Raw genomic sequence first — 23,693 nt, 5'->3', positions numbered from 1 at the left:
GTGTGTGCGTGCGTGTGCGTGTATTCACGTTCAAGTAGTTTGTTTTATTCAGATATAACATTACTTAAATTCTATGAACCAAATTATCCATCCATCCAGCCATCCATTTTCTTTTCCTCACAAGGATCGTGGGTGAACTACTGTATATAATGAAAAAATTAAATGTAATTGGTAATGGATGGATATAAAATTATATACAATGTAAAATACATACAATGCAGTATTTAAAACTGCTTTCCTGTTTCTATGCCCAAAAAACTCTTTTAAACTTTTCAACCGATTGATTTCCCCAGTGTGGGACGAATAAAGGATATCTTATCTTAAAAATGCATCTTGTCAATATCAAATAAATTGTGACAGTTAACACGTATGTACCGTACTGAAAGGAAACAATACTCTGCGTTAGCATTAATCATCATGCGTATTTAAAATTTGGGTAAATGGTTCTGTCATCAAATTGAAGTATAACGCACCGAATTACATACTTTATATGCATTTCCTAGCTAAGTAGCCATTATGTCATGAAGGACAATAAAGTACAGTACTCAAAAGTGGAGAGATGTTTTATTCCAGACTGAAATATTCCTGACATAATGAAATTACTTCAGAGCACTATAGTCACATATTTACGTGGTAAAAATTTAATACAGTTCTTTCATAAAAGCAATGTCACATACAGTATCGCATTATACATTTTTCAAAAATAAATACATTTATTATCCTGTGTATAAAAATGTGCTCTGTTTAAAACAAGCAAACAACAATAATATCTTTTTGCTGACATCTTTCTGTACCCCGCTGTCATCCAGAGGTGGCAGATAGCACTTAATGATAACAAACCATTTGATAAACCCATATTGTTTCAAACATGTATCATTACATTTGATTGTCATGATGATAGTGTCAGCAAAAATACATGCTGCCTGTACAGCAATACTCATAGTTTCAGCAATTATTGTATAAATTTCTTTGCAAAAAGCAATCCCTATAAAAGGTATGAAAAACATCACTGAGTTGATTTCAGATCCAAAATATGACCAATGATCATAATAACCTCATCTTAATGTAATGACTGACACATACGACGTGTGTCTGAAAATTTCCAGGACTGGTGTGACAAAAGATATATTCGTAATCCAAACTACAAGTTTTCCCCTTCAAAGTAATCCCCCTTCTGTGTCATGCCCTCATGTACTCCTGGAAGGATGATTTTCCAGGATTCTCTGCAGCTCTTGCATCCGTGCCATATTGATGTCATTCAAAAATGTACACAGGGCCAGGTTGGGTGAGAAGGGACATTACTCAAGCACTGCAATGTTCTCGAGCTGGGTACTCAGGCCATTGAGTGGGTGAATGATGATGGTGAAGGAGCAATAAGGTGTCACAGCCCAAATCTCACCTAGAAGTAGCAAATGCCACAGGATATTTTTGTCCAGGTGCTGGTCAATAGTCTGACCCACAATTAATAATACTCGTAGTTTGGGTTTGATATATATGTTTTGTGAACGGTCCCCTGGAATTCTTCCGACTTAATTATGTAGACGGGCTCGGAATACTAACTGGAAACAACAGACTTTCAGTAAGCCTTCACAAATAAAAATGTGTTCTTTTGACACGCATGACACAAGTACGGTACCTGAAACTTACACACACTTGTGTAATACGTACCACATTGCATTTTCAGTGCTTTTCAGTAACTGCCAATTCTGAAATTTTCAATCACGTGGGCATTTTTGTTTAGCAACAAATCAAAGAATGATTTCAAAATGCATTCAACCTTTCACAGTGCTTGTTTTTTGCAGCCAAATATTTCTGTTACTTCAACTTAAAACATTTCTATGCAACTGTAGACAAAGTAGGACAACCACAAACTGACTAAACCAGCAAGTCAAAATAATACTAGATCGAAAGTATATCTTGTTATTACTGAAAGGGACTTAAAACCTCACCATAACTGTGACGTGTGCTGCAAATTTCCACAGAGAACCTGAAATAAGTACATATGTGGGTTATCTTTGGATTCTAGCCTGCTTCCCCTGGCCTAGCCCTAATGATGATTTACATTATTAGGCCCCTTGACCTTCCCCTGTAAAGATTTACAATAAATGTTTTTTTTTTCCGGACATTTTTGCACTGTCAGTAAATCTTACTGCACTTAGGTGCAGATCGTTATCTCGCAAAGGGTACCCTTTCCAAAAGGAATAACAATAAAATCCCGTCATTTTATAACTATGTACACAAGTGCTGAACATTTTAATTTGTTCACTTTCACCACTCACTGTTCTCACTGTATCACAGATGCCTTATATCGGTCATTATTCAAGTGCAATAGTAGCTCCTTACCCAAAATGGTATTTGTAATGGTAAATTAATAGCACAAGAATTAGGTCCTAAAGTTCTGAAAATGTTGACATAAAGTTACAAGAAAAAAAATAGTAATGTCATGACAAATAGTTTAAGCTTTTCACAGTTAACTAAAGGCATACATTATACAGTATATGATGATATATTACCTTGACACAATGGCGATCTAATTTCTTATGAAATATTAGCTATTTTGGTGGCTATTTTTCTGACGCCTGGTTCACTAATCCCCCAACCCCCATGTAGCTGTTGCACCGCTTTCACGAAGTCGTCCTAAAGCCAGCTGCTGCGCCCACCACTGACAAAATAGTGAATAGTAATCAAGTCGGCGTAGACGGGGAAGGCCAGTCATGGCAGCTCTTTTTTGGAAACAGTTGGTGGGCGAGGCACCGGCAAGCCAACGAGCGCCTGGGCCAGGGAGGCCACTAGTAGTGCGCCTTCACTCCCCGGCACAGCTTTAGGGGGAGGGGATAGTGTCATATATGGACACAAAAAGGGTGAAAGGTGGTCTTCAAATTCCCACTTCACAGCAATAATCTGTGACCAACTTTACATCATTCGCAAGTAGAGGTATGCTTACAGTTCCTGATAAACACACTTTTCATGATTTGATCTTCTTCATGGTCTCCGGCAAGTGTATTTCTGTTGCAGAGATTGGGAATGAGTTGCCAGGAAGTAAATTGGCCCGCTTCTGCCACAACAGCAAAAACACCCCTTTCTAACTGTGTCAGTCTATGAAAATGCCAAAAGAAAGAAAACACCACATATGAGTACAGTTAGTGTACACTTTATGCCAGACCTGCTCTGGGCACGAAAATTGGTCCCCAATTGTTGAAGCTTTTTAACTGGAATTCTTTCCTCTGCTTACTTATTGTTCAACGATAGTTGGTCAACAGTCCAGAGTTGCCGTTGTTGTGTTTTGTGTGTTATAATTACATATTTTCAATGGGAGTCAGGCCTGCACTGCTGGCAAGCCAGTTTAGTACCCCAACGGTTTTACTACAAAACCACACGTGTGAATGTGGCTTGACATTCTCTTGCTGAAATAAGCAGGGCTGTCCTGACAAACGATGTTGCTTTGATAGCAGTGTATGATGCTCCGAAGCCTGTATGCACCCTTAAAGCATTAATGATGCCTTCACAGATGTGCAAGTTACTCTTGCCATGGGAACTAACACACCCCCATGCCATCACCTTTGCACTGTTATCAATCCTTTTCCTTTTCCCAGAGGACACAATGTCAATGACTTCCAAAAACAATTGAAATGTGGATTTGTCAAACGACAGCACACTTTTCCATTTTGTATCTGTCCATTTCAGATGAGCTCAAGCCCAGAGAAGTCCGTTTCTGGGTGTTATTGAAATGTGGTTTTTGCTCTGCTCGGCAGAGTTTTAACCTGCCTTTGGAGATTTAGCGACGAACTGGGTTAACTTAAATGTTTTTTTTTGTTGTTGTTGTTTTCTTTTACTGTTTGTTAGCCCACATGGCAACATCCTTCAGAAAGTGCTGGCGGTTTTTCCAAGCTGTGCCACGTGAGGGATAGAAGGTCACGGGCATTCATTGTTGGTTTTTGACCTTTTACCAATTAACCTGTACACCTGTGGAATGTTCAAAACTGGGGGGGTTGTTTTCTTTTTTAAGCATTCCTCAACTTTATGATTATTGTTTTGCCCGTCCCAGCTTGTGTCAAATGTGTTGCAGGCTTCAAATTGAAAATGAGAGAACTTTTGAAAAAAAAAAAAAAACACTATTATTATAAAAGTGATATTCATCAATTTGAACTTTCAATTTGCTGTCCTTGTAGTGTATTTAACAGAATATAAATTGAAAACAATTTGTACATCATTGTATTTTGTATTTTTACATTTTACACAATGTCTCAAATTCACTTGAATTGTTGTTTGTAACCTACACAGAACTGTCATCTCATAACATCTCATATGCATTGAAAACTAATCTCTGCTTCCTTCTTGGTGTTGATCTCATAACTCTTTAAATACATTTTAATGAGCTATGGGAATAATTTCCACTTTAACTGTTTATTATTATCCATAGGTTTTCTGAGGGCATTAATTATTGCCATGTGGGGTCCGGGTATTTTTCATCAGTAATCAGATGAGCTGCGCCGGTAGGTTTTGACAAACTGACATGATATTGTGCTGTATAGTTAAGGTGTCCTGCTTTTTCTGAATGTCACATTCTATTTCTTTGCATTATTTTGAATTGGAAAAAGTATTTTTTAGCATATTTTTTTAGCACATTAATTTAAAAAAGTTACAGTTTAGGGCACAAACATGGTTTGGGGAAAAAAATAATTTTGTTTTTTTACTACATAAGTATGACATGGTAAGAAGTATGGTGTGTTTGGAATGCATAGTTTATAAATGCAGTTGTACGACCTGGATTGCCAGCACATGTTGATGTATGTGAACAGTATAGAGTAGTATATACGGTTAAAAGCAAAACATCATTTGATCACTAGCAATAAATCCATCTGGATTTACCATTTTTGTGCATATTCTCTTGAAATCATGTCTGTCACGCCTCTTCTGACGCAAAGTAAGTGTACAGTGAAACATGAAAGGAAAGATTTATGATTTTTTCCATAAGAACCCATATCTTTTTGTGCATGGCAAATATTTCGAGCAAAATACTGTACATGAATAACACTTGAAGCAAAATGTAATAAAAGCCTAAGATAGCCAAATATGCTTTAGGGGGATGAATAATAGCCAGTCTTGAGAGATAAAGTTCACAGACATTGCAGTCACCAAAAGTGGCCCTGGGAAGCAGAGTACAACGGTATGGTTGTATAGAAGTCAGCCGGCCATATCATCAATCCAATGTGAAGCATAGACTCATTTGACATGAACCAAGCAGGCACATTTTCAAGAGCACGCGGTGGACTTTTCAAGGCAGATGGCTGGAAAAACATTTTCCTCCAGACTTCAGGTTAACCCTTCGGTGTGTGGACAAGGCAGGTTGCGGCAGGTCCTCCACTCCAAAAAAGGCTTTGTTTTAGCAAATAATTTAGGTCATGTAAGGATTATGCATTTACTTAGATATATGTTAACATGAACATATTAGGGCAAAATGATATATATCACATTATCCAGCAGGCTTTGTGAAAAAAATGCTTGTGGAAGTGGATTGTCCTTCAAGATCCCTAAAGGTCAACCTATTCCGGATGACGAGGGACCCCACTGACCTCTCAGCTTTTTGCCCTGAGGGCTTTCTTCCTGCCTTTCTGACAATGGAAGGAATCAGATTCTGAAAAAATGAAAATAAAACCAAAATTATTTGTGAAATTTAGATTGTTCTATTTATAGCTCAAATGAAAACAGTCTGTTTGCATTTGTGACTGTTAACCTGTGGAATGTGAGGAGTTGAATACCTGAAGTTGTAAAATTATCAGGCAAAATATGCCTTTAAAGTCTCACTAAACTTCATGTACTAGCTTCTCACAATATTGCAGCTTTCCCGTCTCATTATCATCTCATCAGTGTTTTTTATTTTGTAATAACATTGTTGAGCATTCCACACAACCCTCTCTGTTGATACAGAAAACATGTTTTTCCGGATAATACATGCTCATTATGCAAATTTTAGAAGCACGCATCCATGGATTGAGCAGATTCAGTTTACAAACAGCTAGTCACCAGTGATCTAAACAAGCCACGCTAGAACACCGCAAATCTGTTTTGGCAGTGTTGGCCCTGTCAAGGGCAGAGTCAATGCAGCGCTACAAAGACGGTACTGTACAGTATTATGATTTTAGCCAGTGTTTGAAATGGCACTGTTCCGGTAATGGCTTTACTCTTTTGCACTTTTTGTAAACAGTAAGTGGAGTTCCTGAATAGTTTATTTTCTGGAAGAGTCAAAGGCATACTGACAATCTCTCTCTCTCTCTCCCTCTCTCTCTCTCTCTCATTAGCGTAGTAAGCATTTGAAAATTAAAAATGGTATAACTTCGGAGGCACGAAGGGGCAAACATGAAAAGGTGAAAGAGCATTGAGATTGAATTGTAAGTTGTTCCTGGTGGGCTACTCACGGTCCTGCTGTGTTTCTGTGGTGGCAAAGCATTCACGGAAGAGGCAATGCATGGTGTGACAGAAATTGTCCAAAAGGGATTTTGGAGAAGCAAATCTCCAGCTGTACTCTGGCACTTTGTCTGATTCTTCTGTTAAACGATCCCAAATGTCTTGGATTGCATCTGGAAGTTCCTGCTGGAATACCTGTACACAAACAAACACGCAGCTTTTGGTCATTCTTGGTTCGGAATATCTCATGAGAAACAGATCTGCATTACAAGCTCGTATTTTGACGCATAATATAAAAATGCTCACCTTTTTCTGCAACTGAACATTTGACAAACTAAAGAAAAACATACGCAAGGGGCTCAATCATGACTAATTAAGTGATTTGCAAAACAGTCAGCGACATTATCTTCATTAGATCAGATTAAATGAAAATGTTATTTGAGGGCAAATTTAATGCACGTGTTTGCATCATGAGCTGTCGCAATAGCCTAACTGCTTATCTCGATGAACGGCTACATTTGAGAGCACAGAAAGTGCATCAGAAAATAGTGACCACATTTCATTTAAAGTACGTAAAACTGCACTTATTTGAGGTCAAGCTTGGTTTTATGAACAGCAGTATTGGGTCACTGAAATAATTACTGATTGAAAACGGATCAGGCTTATCTATTACTGAGAATTATTACCAAATAATACAAGGAAGGAATTATTTGAGGAATGTTACAAGAATAACCTAATACAATAGCAGAAGAATCCACTGGTCAATAGAGATGACAGTAAATCAACACTTATGTAAACACAATGCACAAAGGATTTTGTCATTGCAATGAATGTCTTCACATCAAGCCAGCAAATCAATAAACAGACATGTCGAACAAATTATTTCAAAATATGGGCTCAACTTTGAGCTTCCAAACCTTCATCGTACGTGGTATGAGCCATCAATGCACCTCACTAGTCTTTCGACCTCATTTCAGCCAGCATCACAAGATGAGAGGAGATCATATGTCCTGCGAGTGTTTTGCTTAGGCTTGCAACACGCGTAAAAGTAAGGCTGTTTTTGTCCCAATTTTGCTCATTCCTGACCAAAAACTACAAATGTCAGATTATCCTTTTGGATTATCCTGTGCTCTCAGGTGAAATGGAAGACTCAATCAATAAGAGACTTGACCAATGGAACATGGAAGCGGGAATACATTAATTTAAAAAAAACAAAAACAAAACATAAACACACAGGATAATAGCACCAGCAGCTATCTTAATTTGAGTACCGGTACTCACTAGATCGCTCAGTAGACTATGAAGTCCATTTTCATGCTGTCACCAGAATATTTTCCATTGCCTATTCTTTTTTTTTTAAGTTAATTCTTTATTTTTCTTAGATCATGCTTGTTGATGCGAGATTTTCGCCTTGGAAGACGATAATCTTATCAGCGATGGCACTTTTGATGATACAAATTTGTTCTTCCCCTTTGTCCTGTTGCTGTTGACTTAATACAAAATCTCAGCGAGCATATTTACGATGAATTTTTTGTGTCAAATAGGACTACTAAGCGCAGATGTTGACTGTTGCGTTAGCTTTGTTAGCAAGCATGTTGGTTAGACGCCATGCATGTCCCGTTTTTTGGGGCCGATTTGTGTGCAACATGCAATGGAATGCGAGATTGACTTCATTTAATATTTTTGTGACATGTTACTCCAACAGCAATATACAGTGTCAGACATCTTTGGACAAAGAGATGCTGTTGTTCTGAGATTGATGCTTTTCCTGTATGTTTTACATTCAGAACGTTTTGCTTCCAACTGTACAACACAGTTTTAAAAAAAAATCTTTTCCATGTAAGCATGGTACTCTTTCATGGTCCGTGACTTGAAAAGTCACAGGCGCATATAGACTGTACATCACGTATCAGTTTTTGCGAGACATAAATTATCCTCAGTCCCATTACCCTGAACAAATTCCTTTTACAACCTCGCCTACACTACACTCCAATCCTAATCAAATTACAAAAAAAGGCCAGTTTTTATCTCCTGATAATGACGACCCGACCCTGATTACCCTGTGGGCTTATTCCTCTATTCATTGGAAATAATCATAAATGGGATCAATGTGACATGCCTGAGCTCTCAAATGCCCTCAGAGCCTTGCATTCTGAGAAAAACTCAATTATGTGTTCAATTTCTTCAAGTAGCCACTTAATAGAGACATTGTAGACAAGCATGACCGCTGCCTTACCTCTGGAGGATACGACTGCACGAAGACTCCCTCGGCATCTTGCAGACGTCTCTCCAACTTTGTAGTGTAGGGACGTGAAGGATGTCTTTCTGGCATGACTCGTATTATCTGGGAATTTAATTTGGATTTAGGGCACTATTTTCATACATGCAAAAAAACATTTCAACATATTTGAGCTATCATAAAACTTTCAGGCACATTGATACTCTGCGCAAACACACATGCAGCTACTGTAGCTTGATTTTTGTTTGTTTGCAGGTTGTCACTGCCACAATAGATGAGACCGATAGATGGTGAGGGTTGATCATTTCGATTCAGATTAAACAGTGACATTCGACAATACAGTAACACATTAAAACGAGGGCATAAAAAAATGAACAAACAAGCAAAAAAACGTTCTGCCACTTTCCCTTTCGAAAAGGGTTATTTAATTGAAAAGTAAGATTTAAAATCATGGGTAATGGAGGAAAACTATTGAGTGCTGAGGTACTTGTGCCATTAACTACACTTCAGTTTTACCTGTAATAACTAATCAGTATGTTTCAAAACTAGTTCAATTAGATTCAATTACAAATAGAAGTTAAAAATAGTCAACTTTCATCTAAGAGAGGTGGGGAGCTTGGATTTGTTAATGAGTGTATTAAAAGCAGACCTCTCACGCACTGACTGTGACTGTGAGAATGAATTATTGGTTTGCTGTCATCTGGATGTGTCGGTGTTAGAGTCTAAGTTTTGGGTTTTGTGCTTTTATGTTTTGTTATTCCTTGTCTTTTAATTCCTGACATCTGATGTCTGTAGATGCTTTTCAAATGACTTTTCATGCATTCATTATTTCAAATTATTTTGCTGCAAGCTGAATAAGTTCAGAGAGCTGCAGAACTGGTGGGCTTCATCTGCCCACATCTGCACTTTTCACCACGGCTCCTCCGGTAGTCCAGCTCCCTTGTTGCCGTTGGCACACAGCTCTTAATTGCATTCTTCTCAACTTCTGAAGCCACCAGATCTTTCTTCTTCATCTCTGTGGCTTTGGCCCACATCTTTGGCATGATCAGCCCATCACTGATTCTGCATTCCTAAGATCTCTTGGTACTTTAAGCTATCACTGGACTGGTTGACGGCTTGCAACGTTACACTTCCGTACAGTACAAGTCTGGGCTTTGGCGTGATGGACATCAGAATCCAGTCCCTCTCTCAACACCAGAACCGCCTTCTGCAGCTTATAGCCAGCGCTGATCGATTTCAGTGGAAGCTTCAGGGTGTTTCTTCCAAAGAGGGCTGTTTTCAGGCCCAGCCACTTCTGAATGTAATTGTTGGTTCATGCATCCAGCTTCATGGCTGTTGGCAATGTAATGTTACGCAGATTCAGTGGCCACATCAAGGATTCGTACAAGAGGAACCAGCAGCACTAGACTTTGATTTTTACCAACAGGAAGCTGTGGTAAAACGTGCTTGGACCTTCTGTGAGCTATCATTGAATACATGACACGTGTGTTGTGGTGCTTCATCCTGGGAAGATGGGTCTTCCCCCTCTCCAGATGTAATGGTGGGATCGAGAGCAATGTGGTGCTAGCTACAATTCCCGCGTGTCTAATTAGTTGCTGCAGTACCGTCGTTGCTTTTAGTCTTCACCTGGTGGATTTTGATGCCCAAGTAAGTTGTGACCTTGGCCTACCAACTGCATACTCCTCGGGTCCTTTGGTCATTCGACCGTGCAGTTACATTCATTAGCCATTGTATTTGGTCCATCTTCTCAGTGGACCGTCAGGTTGTTCTCTCTTCATTTGACTTGTAGTCAGTGGAGGGTGTCCAGGAGAACAGTTTCATGGAAATGTGGGAGTTGGGTAACTAACCCCTCCACCACTTTTGCACTCTTTCTTGTGGTCAGCTCGTGTTACTCGATAAGCCAGCAAACCTTCTGAGTACAGTCAACTGCCCAATTTGCAATGGCCACTCGCAAACCAGATTAACCACATATAAGCAAAGATGGTTGGTCAGGCAGTGTCCGAGAAAACCGCTTTATGGATGTGTGTGAGCTAGGTAAATAACCCCAACACTCCGAGCGCATCTTTTCCGCTTCCAACCAGTGCTCCCTGACTGCCTACCAGAAAAGACTGATTGCAATTGCTCACTTTGCAGTACTGCAGTTCGTGGCAAACCAGATGAACTAAATAAAGGAACAGATGGTTGGTGTGCAAAACATTTCTGCCTTACGCAATGTCCAGTGTTCAATGACTATTCACAGTAGTTACCACGAAGATAACCTTCACACTGACTTTTCATTAAATTTGGGAACTCACATTAAAACCATGGTATTCCATCAATCATTATGCACTTAATCTTTAGGCTGACTAACCTTTATGATAAATAATAATATAATATAATGAAAATCTATAATTTCCAAACGCTGCCAGGTCGTGTAGTCGGTGACTTGGTTTTCAGAGCAGATTTACCCAGGTTCTAGGACTAGTAATCAATGCATGCAATTAATTTGTATGTGGTTGAATGTGATTCATTTCAACACCACACTTACATTATAGCTGCCAAATCACATTGTGGTCACATAATCACAAATTCTATTTGTTGGCTCGACGTAGGGGCTGTCTCACATTATCTAATATCTCACGTTGCCCCGTTCTCTCCTAGGGCTGGTTCTTGGCTTGCACTCTTGTGGGAGAAGGCAGAAATGGGCATTATGTGGCAGGATTATTATTTTTTTTAAATATTTATTTTACGATCCATCTATTTTTTGAACTGCTTTATCCTCACGAGGGTTGTGGGTGGGCTGGAGCCCATCCCAGCAGTACCACACCCTGACCTAGTTGACAGCCAATCGCGAGGCACACATTCATAAACAACCATTCACACTCAAAATCACACCTAAGGACAATTTAGAGTGTTCAATTAACCAACTGTACATGTTTTTTGGAAAGTGGGATGAAAGTGGAGTACCCCGATGATACCTACACAGGCACAACGAGACCACGCAAACTCCACACAGGAAGGCAGGGGCCAGGAATCAAACCCATGACCTCTGCACTGTGAGGCGGACGTGTTAACCAGCCAAGCTCCGTGCTGGCCTATTTTACCATTTGTTATAAATTATTATGCAGCTAACTTGAACATTGCTACACAGCATCATAGTCGAACAAATTCATAATCCTGTTCACATGCCATCTTCCACCAACTGCATCGTATACTTCGCTCCTCCAACTACAGTGACATTACCATCCATGCACAATACACGTGAACTGCTTAAATAACATTCATACACAAATAAACACAAAATTTAAAAAGATGCTGAAAGTACCTGCTTTTCACAGATTAACTGGAGATCAATTAATTATAGGGCACTTGTGATTTTTTTTAAATGTAGACAATCATGTTCAACAAAGTCACTACCCTGACTCAAAAATGAGGGGAAAACTAAAACAAAGAAATGTCACAATCATTATAATGTCATAACATTGTGAATCACTGTTTTCAGCAGCCTGAATTGCTCCGATTAAATGAGTTGGCAACTTGAGTAGTCCTGTTATCCAAAAGACGTGATCTTTGCTGAACGGCAGGCAACAATCATCATAAAAATAATATTGAGCCAAATGCAGAAAAATATCCCATGGATGTCAACGTGATCATTTTGGGAAATTACAATTGTATGATAATAAATTACTTGCTGGATCAATACTGTTGTGGTAAACTGGTCTACTTGATTTATTACTTGCCATGGCCCTACAGCAACATCACATCTCCGTCTCCTTTTCTCACTGCTGAGAGTTGTTACTTTTCCATGAGTCCCTCTCAATGCTGCTTTTGTTTGTGCCTTGACTTTCTCGTCTATTGTTTTTTTGGGTGAAAACTGCAGCTGGGGGGCGTGGGGGTCCAATTTCTCCCATGGGCAGAATAAAATATACATCTATTGATCAAAATGTTTGAGTCACAGCACACAGCACTTCCACTTAGTGCTGTTATTTATGATTCAAACTTGCACAACTTCTGGTGATTGTGAGCGCGAATGGTGTCTTGTCTATGTGTACCCTGCAATTGGCTGGCAACCAGTTCAGGGTGTACTCGACCCACTGTACGAAGATATCTGGGATAGGCTTTAAGCATCACCTTTATTTTTAGTTGCTCCATCATGTATAAATACGTCAGGAATGCTGGTAAAAGCTGCAAAGTTTAATCTGAGTTGAATGACCTATCACCTTAAGTGTCCTTTATTAATGTGTACATACCTTTAAAGATTTAGGCTATAAGTTAATTATGGTTACATAAGAGCACCAGCATGCTGTTGCAATATGCCGAAATATACCTATGGTTAGATTAGATGACTAATTGTCACTTCCAGTACTGCTGGTGATAAGTCGATAATAATCATCAATAATGATCACAAAATAATCATTTGTGGCAGCCTGTATGCAGAGCAGTGAAAAGAAATGCCAGGATTTCTTAAGATGGAACTCAGGGGAAGAAAATGGAATGAAAACAGCAGGGGCCCCAAAATTGAACCATGTGAAACACCATACAATGGAGCAAACCAACCAAGGCTAAGACAAAAAGTTCCGTCTGCCAAGTAGGACCAAACCACGCTAGAGCACTACCACAATTGCCCATCTGGTGCTGCAAATGAGCGAGTAGGTAAACATAGTCTCCAGTATCATTACCCAGAAGGATGTCATTAAAAATACATAACAGGGCTGACACAGTACTATAGTGGTCACCGATCAGTCCGTGGTGGATACTTAGTACAGAGAGACAGAAGGAAAAAAATCGTACTCTTCGCAGAAGCCAAGGACTATCAAGACAACAAATGAGTGCGTACCCTTTTCAACACGCTGTGGTTAACAAGGAACCACATCCTCTGAAGGTGAAGTTCTTCTAAGTTGTCCATCCGTAGCTTCTAAAAGAGGAAGAGGAGCTGAGCACTGTTCACCAGAAAGAAACAAACTGAAATGAAATATTCATTCAAGTAGCAATATTAACACGCTTACCATTTTGCTGATGTTTGATAGTGTAAAAACTTCCTCGTGATGAACCCTGACAGTGTAGTTGATGGGGAAATTGTGCTTCTGCAACACAAAAAAAGGTTGTAACTTATAAAAATATTTTTGGAACAAGTTACAGCCGTAAAATGAATGATAATTTGGTAAAAATAATAACGTTTATGAGTTTGAACATTAAATATCCTGTCTTTGTAGTGCATTCAATTAACCCATTTCAGGACAGTTAGTACATTGGACTGGTTACGGGGTGCATGAAAGGATTAAATAAAGATTGAAAATGATTTGCATAGCATTGTATTTAGTTTTTATGTTCAACCCAATGTCCCAACTTCATTGGAATTGGGTTTGTAAAATTAAGATAATGATTTGACAAATCTGTACTCTGATCCCAATGGATGATACCTTATCCATTCATCCATTTAATTTCAACACCGCTTACCCTGAAAAGGGACACGGGGGTGTCCTGGAGCCTAACCCAGTTGACTTCGGGTAGAAGGCTTACGACCTCATGAATTGGTCGCCTGCCATTTGCAGGCCACACATTGAGACAAACAACCATTCGCACCCATATCCGCACTGTCACCGCCTGGGAACAGATCCCACGCTGTCCACACACAAGGGAGGCGAGTGTATTTTTATGTACGTATAATTCTTTTTTGTCATATATATTTTCTGCAACTCGAGATACAACTACAAATGGAATTGCAAAGTTGAATAAATCAGACACTGATGGCACAGCACTCTATTTTTTTGTTTATTTGTTTGCTTGTTTTTTCATCCAAAAATGCTTTGCGGCGGGTAAAGTGGTACTTGTCATGATGGCGACACAAGTCATGATGGCGTTTGACTAATGCTTTAATAGCATGAATCGCAACTGACGGTAACGATGGCAAGCCGCACGTTGCCTCTTGGGTTATACCATTTTAACTAGACCGGGGGGATAGACCCCAAACAGATACATCAGTGAAAAAATGCTGAGAACCACTGTTCCACAACGTTGCAAATATTCCCATCCACTCATTGTACTCGTGATGATTAAAGCCCCAGCTCAACTGCGGATTCCTCATGTTTCCTCTCCTCGTTTTTACTTTTACGTGTACATTCAACTAAGGAGTTTGTCATAAACTGAAGAGTGGCTGCCGGTTGGATGTCTCACATCCACAAACCAAGACAGAGTCACATTTCAGAGCAGTGACAGACTGTCTTGGTGTACAGTGGGGAGCAGACAACAAAGTAAACTGTGCAAATATGAAGACATCTGTTCTTGAACGCATTTTCTACAAATCGAATTAAAACATTCAGTGTGTTCAAACACCAAGTCAGGTTTCAATGACTGGTCTCAAACTGTTATAATTCCTCCAAGAATTATGGCCTCCACTCCCATAGACACTGTGTCTCTCTACTCAATGGGTGTGTTAGCCACTTGAAACAAATGCCCCCCCACACCTCCCCCACACGTCAAGGAATAGACACTCACTTTACCTTAAATTGGAAGATAATATTTACCGCTAGCTGACTGATATGGCTAAAATATAATATTTCTATCATTTTACCAGATATCTCAATAACAATGTGATAATGGTATCACTATGGGTTCAGTGAAAAGGCAAACTAATCCAAAATGATGTGCAAAGTGTTTTTTTTAATTGGCCTTAGTGACAGCCATCAACATTTAACAAACTCAGCAATATATTAAAAATAATTAGTTTTCCCTTGACCTGCCATGCATGTTTTTTTTCTTTTTTTTTAGGTGGAGGAAAATGTGGGAGGAAAACCCACACAGGCACAGAGTGAACATACAAACTCCACGCAGGACGGCAGGAGCCTGGAATCGAACCCCAGACCTCTGCAGTGTTAAGCGGACATGCTTACCAGCTGTCCCGCATCAACGCGTGTGTTGTTATGTACCAATTTGTCCATGCACGATCGTATTAAGGATAAGTTGTTCAGAATGTCGATGTATGTGTTGTACGCTTTGAAGAAAAAAAAGTTAACCACTCACACCATACAAAACACATTTACATTGACTTTTCATCAAGCTCTTGTATTTTAGCCGCTGGTAATTTTAAAATGATAAATATGGTCAGGTAATGTCCCAAAAGACATGAAAGGTATGTGTGTACCATCCATATCCACTTGACAGCAAACACGGAAATAGATTTATTGCACATGTGCAGTCTCGATCGTTATCTACTGTTTTTTTACCGTCAATTAATGCCAAACTTGGAAGGTGAACTGTGGTGCATTGAAGTGTGATTTACATGCAACACACGTATGGCAAGGTCACATGACTTATATCATCGCCTATTTCGATATGAATATCTTAAATGTTCATATCGCGAATTCGAGACAATACTGGACTCTGAAATTAAAGAATGTCAGGTTACTGAACCCACATGAATAATAATAATAATAATAATAATGGTACATTTTATTTATAAGCACCTTTCAAAACACTCAAGGATATTTATAACAATCAAGAGCAGACAATAAAACCACGGATAAAATTATAAATAGATGAATTTAAATCGAGTATGCGATTTTGAATAGGTGGGTTTTGAGATGGGATTTGAATGTGGGAAGAGAATCAATATTACGGATGTTGGGTGGCAGTGAGCTCCAGAGTTTGGGGACAGAGCGGCTGAAAGCTCTGCGTCCCATCGTGCTGAGACGGCCAGAGGGTACACAGAGGTGGAGGGAGGATGAAGAGAAGGCCAGTGCTAGTGTGAAGTCTTACGAGCAGGCACAAATACAAAATTAAAGATGATGAAAATACGTAGAGCCTGTATTCTGTCCATATCTCTGCTCCTGCCAGTGTTGTGTGCATCATGTGTCACTATTTGGTGAAAAAGAATATTTTAAAACATGAAGTATTATTGGAAAAATGTATTTCCGCAAAACGTCTGGATCCCGAGCAAAAGAGTAAGTAATCATTCAGACCACATTGGAGATTACGGAAAAATCTGTCATGTGTTCTCTATTTTCTGTCCTGACCACTTTCACCATAGGATCTAGTAAGTGGTTTAAGTCAATTGAGCAAGTTTAAGAACAAAGCGCTTTGTTACAGCTGCTGCTGTTGTGAAAGCGCTATATGAATTAGCATGTATTGTTTTGTGTTGTAAAAGTGGCGTCGCAAGGCCTATTATTCTAAAATATATAACTTCTGAAGACCCCCTAGCACGCTGGACTGGTTGAAAACCAGTCGCAGGACACACATCGACAAACAACCATTTGCACTCACAATCCACAGAACCAATAGTTTTCCATCTTCATTTGTCTCAGGCAGCTGCATTTCCTCTGGAGTCATTTGACTCACACTGTGAAAATTGCTATTTTTGATCTTCCTTGTGATTGTTGTCAAAAATAACTGATGGGGAAGTCTTCGAATTGGACAAAATGACCAAAACAACACATGATTGATGACTGAAAAAAATACATCAAGTTGAATTTTCAATCCATTTTACACAACTAGTGTATGACGTGACCACCTCAGCTGCGCAGCATTCTTCAGCTCTCAAGTTCATGTGGCACGGCCTTAAACATGCCATCATTCTCTTACCATGTAGCGTCGCCTGTGGCTCAGATTGTCATCAAGCGTCCTCAAGGGAGTGCACATGCTTGGCGGCGTTGGTGCCATCAGAACAGGCATGAGCAGAAACAGCCCTACGGGGACAAAATTAACATCAACAATGTGAACACGAGGAAAATTACGAATATCCACCTTTGGGGTGTTCAGCCCCTCGCAGAATGCCAATCACAAAGGTTGTTACAAAACAATAGTGTTCAACGATTTTATCCAATACAAATTTCCATGGGTACAAATGTGAGCGTGAATAGTGGGAAGAACGCTTGCATATCTTTTACGCCATGAAATCAATTAGAGACACAGAGGCGGATCGAAACAATTGAACTGAACTGGCCAAGGGGTAGCATGAGGTTTAGTTGCAGGGTAAATGTTATTCTACATTCTTGCTGCTGGAGGCTGTAAATTTCCCCAGTGTGGGACAAATAAAGGATATCTTATCTTAAGTCAATCAGTCCTGAAAAACAATTGTAAATAGCACAGCCAACTCATCTATATCTATATTGCCCTCAATTGAACTGTGCATTGAAACTGAAACATTTATTTTTGTGAATGCAAACACTTTGTTTTTCTTCTTTCTACCCCCTAATTTTGCTGCTGGAGACTATAAATTTCCCCAGTGTGGGACAAAAAGGATATCTTAATCTTAATCTTATGCATTCACTGGGAAGTTTTATGCATGTCTCATGAATAAGATTCAAGTTGAGCACTAACTCGGTTCTTGTAGGACAAGGATCTCCAAGTCAGGTGCTCGTAAGCCCCTGTCCAGCCTGTTTTATATGTAACCCAATTCCAAGACACCTGACTCAAATGTTCAGGATCATTATCACGCTTGTGCAAAGCTTGCTGATGAGCTGATCCTTTGAATAAAGTGTGTTGGAACAAGATTGCATATAAAACAAGCTGTACAGGGACTTACGAGGACCAGACTTGGAGACCCTATGCAAAAAGGTCCATCCGTTATCCGGACCGCATATCTTCACATGAGTCACGTGGTGGAGCGTATCGCGACTCTTACAATTTGAGTTCTTATTGGACACATTTATATTTCACAGTCTACATTCAATCGGAGTTTTTCACACCCTTTACAGTTATCAGATATATTCACGAAGATCGTTCAGCCAATTTAAAACGGCAGTTATTATGGTGGCCAGCAAAATGTCTGGCGATAATGTCTTTGCAGACTTTCTCTCACTGCTGGGCACAGTTTAACGTGTTAACCATTCACTTAACATTGTTAGCACCAGATATTTTTTATACATACTGGATATTCATATACTAGTTTCAAATGTCAGGAAGCTGCACTCACAATCAGCAATACTCACAGGCAAACCAAATGCAATTTTTTAGAACTTGAAAGAAGAAATAAATAAACGTCACAATTCCATGTGATCATAGCGAACACATTAAAAGCAATATTGAACCAAAAAATACAAACGCAATGGCACCAACCCCAACCACCACACTGCTATTACTTAATATTCATTCATTCATCTTCCGTACCGCTTGATCCTCACTAGGGTCGCGGGGGGTGCTGGAGCCTATCCCAGCTGTCTCCGGGCAGTAGGCGGGGGACACCCTGAATCGGTTGCCAGCCAATCGCAGGGCACACATAGACGAACAACCATCCACGCTCACACTCACACCTAGGGACAATTTAGAGTGTTCAATCAGCCTGCCATGCATATTTTTGGAATGTGGGAGGAAACCGGAGCACCCGGAGAAAACCCACGCAAGCCCGGGGAGAACATGCAAACTCCACACAGGGAGGCCGGAGCTGGAATCGAACCCGGTACCTCTGCACTGTGAAGCCGACGTGCTAACCACTGGACTACCGGGCCGCCCTATTACTTAATAAGAGAGACATAAAAAGTTGCCGGCCAATCAAAGCATGCTCTCCTCGTTTCCATCAAAATCAGGGAGGTCAAAGCGCACCAGGACTTGACATCGGGGAAACATAAGAGACTCACTAGAGTCCGTTCATGACAATGGCATGTAAACTGCAAAATCTCCCCTTACGGATGATGTGGCGGGCCGTGCATGTGACGTGGGTAACTGGAGACTGCCTTGCACCCGCAAGACCGTGCATTACATTTGCAGATGGCATTTACTGAATCCACAAACACGCTGAACTTGACCACTGCCCCGGCACGAAGATGAGGATGCGCCTTTTTTTTTTTTTTTAACGCTGAGTGGAGACTACAGTATGGGGAGAGTCAACTCCATCCGTATGAACCCTCAGAGAAGCACAACACGGCCCCAAACATCCTACACTAGACATGCGCTGGCACAGAAATGAAGTTACGAGTTATTTTGATGAACCGAAAATGAGCAACACAAGACAGATTAACAGCAAACCAAAAATTCTAACACCATTCTCATAGTGGAAAAAGCTGCAACAGGCAAATTCTACACAGGAAGAGAATCTCCTAACAGATATAGTTAAATCAGCCAGTGGTGACTTCATGCATTGGTAATCTGCTTTCGAGACATGGTGGGACAGTGTGCACTCACGCTCGCGCTATTATTTGCTGATTAAACTCGTGTGTATGCACAGTAGAAAATATTTTTGTTCCTTCTGCTCTCTGTAACTGTGAAGTCATTTTTTTTTCTCAACACCAGATGGTCCATAAAATAGATGCAACACTATTAAAATCATCCCCCCCCAGACCAATGGCACCGGAAAGAGAGGGAATAAAGTAACAAAACAGTGTTTAAATGCTGTCAATATGTCAATAATTAGGATCATAAATAATACATAAAGGAAGTTATGACATTTTGAAGCAGGCCATAATGCCTCGAACTTTCTCCATCTTTACAATGGAATGGCCTGTGATTGAGCGTTAGTGCAAGGTGGTGTGCGGTTGTTCAGGTCCAAGTAGGAGTACAGAGAAGCTTATATGGGCTATCACTTGTATGGTGCTTTCTTTTTGAGCTTTCATCGTGATATTCTTGCTCAAGGACACTTTGAGATGGTTGCAATGGCTGGGGATCATACCACCAACCGCCGGGTTGGGAAACAACCACTCTACCACTGAGTCATGCGACGACAAGTGATGTACCGGTAAATATTTAGATTGCTTCATTACTTAAAAGGAGACACCATGATGGTGTTTATTTCCAACATTGTTCCGGTGCTCATTCGCAAGCAAGACAAGGGAATCAATTCTGATGCAGAGTTATTCCCTCTCTGTGTGCCGTTTATTCCTTTGATTGGAAAATAACACTCACTACACCACGAGAGGATTATGCTATCCCTGTAAAAATATTTGACATTTTATATCTGTGAAGTACTGTGTTACAGCTGCAGCTGTTGTGAAAGTGCTACATAGATAAAATATGTATTACACTGTTTGCTTGATCTCAGCGGGAATAGCAACACTGTCAGAATTTGACAAAACCTTGTTCAGTGTGCTTGCACTCCATTCAAACCCAAAAGACACTTAACCAAAAACGATTCCCCACGAGGAGTTGTATCCTGAGGAAAGTGCTTACTGCACACCAGAATAGATGTCTTCTTACTTTGCCAACCACTTTGCTTTATTAATGCAACCAAGCGGTCTATCAAAGTGCCTTGACTGACATCTGTCCACGTAGGTCAGAGTCAGACCATTGATCGCTTAGGGTGGTTTCAAACGAGCAACCTTTCAAGGTGTTTTGAATCTTTTGAACCAATTCTAATTTGTCTTCCTCTTCTAGGTGATATTTTATTTGGTCATGTGTCAACATATTCAAAGTCAAGTGCGCTACATAGCAAGAAGAGGTGGTCTCCTTTCAAACCAGATTCTTTTAAGATTCAGTTCTCGTGAGAAAGTCATTCCTTCTATATTGATCCAACTTCTTCGTGACTGTCAACTAGATGGATGGAACAAGCATTGCGGAACCACAGCAGACCAGCCATAAATTATGGGAGCATGTTAAGTTACCGAGTGGAGTCCTAGTGTGCTAAGAATGTCTAGGCCTGGCTCTCACTGTGTTTGCGCTGAGATGGGGGGGGCGTAATGCTATTGCAGAGGATTTTGGGGGTTTTTTTGGAAGCATCATGTGGAGTGTTGTAAAATGTGCTGATATTGAACTCAGGAGAACATCAGCATGTACTCTGACAAAAAGTGTATCATGCTTCAAGGCTAGATTTCCTTTTCAAAATTGTGAATCATTTAAGGGGCAACTTGCTGCTCCGTATGCAGCACAGAGATTCCCCCGACCTACGACTACCCGCATTAGGTGCCGTCACCCCGCCGAAGCTTTGATGGAAACGTCTTGGTGTTTCTTCTTCTTCTACATTTTTTTTTTATGGTTGTCTCAGCGTTTGAGTCTCAGTTGTGCAATTTAACGTCTCTTAATGAAGTGCAAAATCTACTCATCAGGCAGATGGACTTGAGTCTGAGTACAGTTGCCATACTACATTGTTGTTTTATGGTTGTCTCAGCGTTTGAGTCTCAGTTGTGCAATTTAACGTCTCTTAATGAAGTGCAAAATCTACTCATCAGGCAGATGGACTTGAGTCTGAGTTCAGTTGCCATACTACATTGTTACAACTAAGTATATAACGGTGGGATATTGATACGGTATGGTGTCTTTCTTCCACACCTTCATTGCCCCTTAATCTCAAATGATTAGCTCATCAGGAAATTATGGCCAATATCTTTGATTCATGTGAAAGCAGGAGAGACCAAAGTTTTTAGTTCCGATTTATATTATACGTACTATGCTGCTTCACTTTGTTTAGTTCTGGTTCTGGAAATAGTAACGACACAGTTCCAAAGATCTCTGGAATACAGATGTGGATCAGTTTCAATTTTCCATTAACTTAAACACTCAATCAAGACCACGTGTGCACTGAAAAAAAAAAGATTTTATTTCTTGCAACCACTTGACGAAATAAAATGGAGCAAATTCAACACACCGTCTTATTCAATATCCATCCTTCTGGATTTTTATTTACCGTACATTTTTTTTTTGGTACTCATGTTGATCATATAGTGAGGGAGCTAAATCCGTGTATCATTCGTTCTTTCGTTTTTCAACTGCTAATCGAAAAAATGATTACCGGTAATTATTAATTCCCGGGTGCCACCCCAGTTGGCAATGAATCTACCAATACAAAATTCAAAATTTGGTTATAAATGTTCATTATTGTCTTCATAGTGTGTAGAAAATGTGGGCTTAGAATTTACTCCCACTCCGATCACCGCTTCTTTCAAGAAAAAAACGGTTGCATCCTACCGTGCCGTCAATCGAGTTTAAAAACGAAACAAAAAAATTCAAGTGCATTTTAACTCGATCATTCCATGCAGATGACAGTCACGTAAACTAGAATATATTTGTGGGTGTTGTGGTTGTGGTAATCTATATTGAATGTGTTCGACTGGTCTGTCAAGTGTAACAACTTGAAATGTAATTAGGAGCGCTACCTCGCTCACATTGACGCTTTGTGCCTGGCTGTAATAAACGATATTTTGAAAATACATTGTAACGTCTTCCAAAGTTGACGGTAGATGTTACAAAGTAAACTTGTGTTTCTCTCTCTCTCTCTCTCTCTCTCTCTCTCTCTCTCTCTCTCTGTGTCTAAGTGTTGCATTCAAAACTCAGATATAAATGATGGAGACTAGACTTATTTCAGAATCAAAGTTTTTATTTTAATTTAATTTCCTCATGGGAACATATACCACAAGTAGCATCTTAAACCAATACTTTTTTTAATGTTGGCTTCACAGTGGCTTGGTGGGTATTTGTCCATGTCAGTATTTAGGTGAGAATTCTTTTGGGGGACACAAAACCAATTTTGCTTTAAAACGCTTTGAAAAGGTGGACGACTACAGGATTCACCCCAAAAATGCATCTTTGTGGTTTTCTGCAAATGTTTAGTGTCTCCCAATAAAATGGAAAACATATTGATGAATAGATCAATAAGTAAAATCATACCATTTGCACAAATTACATTTCAGTGTTCCAAAGAATGTTTGTGCTAGTCTGACAGGTGCATCGCAAAATACCAAAGGCATTTTTTTTCTCTGCTTCAAGGAGGGTGAGGAGGAAATCCAATTTCACAGAAAACAAGGAGATCCGCCAATCTTGAATACTATTATCTCTGTCTTTGTGACGAAATGTGGGCAAAGATCCAAATGGCTTGGCTAAGATGAACCAAATATGAAAAACATTTCTCTACTTCCCAAAATAGCGGTGGAATTCCTGTGCTCCTCAAAAATTATTTCCGAGTGCAAATCTCAAATGATTATCTTTTTATAATTTACCTATGCATCATTTTAATCATTAATGATTTTAAGCAGGGCTCAACACTATCTTTTGCCCTGGTAGCAACGCTACAACCAACTGAAAAAGTTGGTCACACCAGCAAAGATTTTGTCGCACCCGTTTTTTTAGGCGGCACAGCATAGCCACATTTGCACATTGTATCATCTCAATTGGCACACCATCGTTTTGTATGATGTACAGATCGATCATGACG

General features: G+C 39.8%; 1 protein-coding gene across 1 annotated transcript in view; it reads right to left on the bottom strand.

The window, feature by feature from the left end:
- Positions 1 to 545: 545 nt before the first annotated feature.
- Positions 546 to 23,693, bottom strand: part of il34 (interleukin 34) — a 46,725-nt gene continuing 23,577 nt past the window's right edge. Inside the window, exons 3-8 of the mRNA XM_052061823.1 lie at positions 17,201 to 17,304; positions 13,630 to 13,707; positions 13,461 to 13,538; positions 8,642 to 8,749; positions 6,417 to 6,600; positions 546 to 5,635 (exon numbers count right to left, since the gene is read on the bottom strand). Coding sequence (XP_051917783.1) covers positions 5,577 to 5,635; positions 6,417 to 6,600; positions 8,642 to 8,749; positions 13,461 to 13,538; positions 13,630 to 13,707; positions 17,201 to 17,304 — 611 coding nt within the window. The 3' untranslated portion in view covers positions 546 to 5,576. The remainder of the gene's footprint in view (positions 5,636 to 6,416; positions 6,601 to 8,641; positions 8,750 to 13,460; positions 13,539 to 13,629; positions 13,708 to 17,200; positions 17,305 to 23,693) is intronic.

Source organism: Hippocampus zosterae, chromosome 3 (genome assembly GCF_025434085.1).
Source record: "Hippocampus zosterae strain Florida chromosome 3, ASM2543408v3, whole genome shotgun sequence".
Lineage (NCBI taxonomy): Eukaryota > Metazoa > Chordata > Actinopteri > Syngnathiformes > Syngnathidae > Hippocampus > Hippocampus zosterae.
The sequence above is the reverse complement of the archived record's forward strand: the minus strand, read 5'-3'. Positions and strand labels throughout refer to the sequence as shown.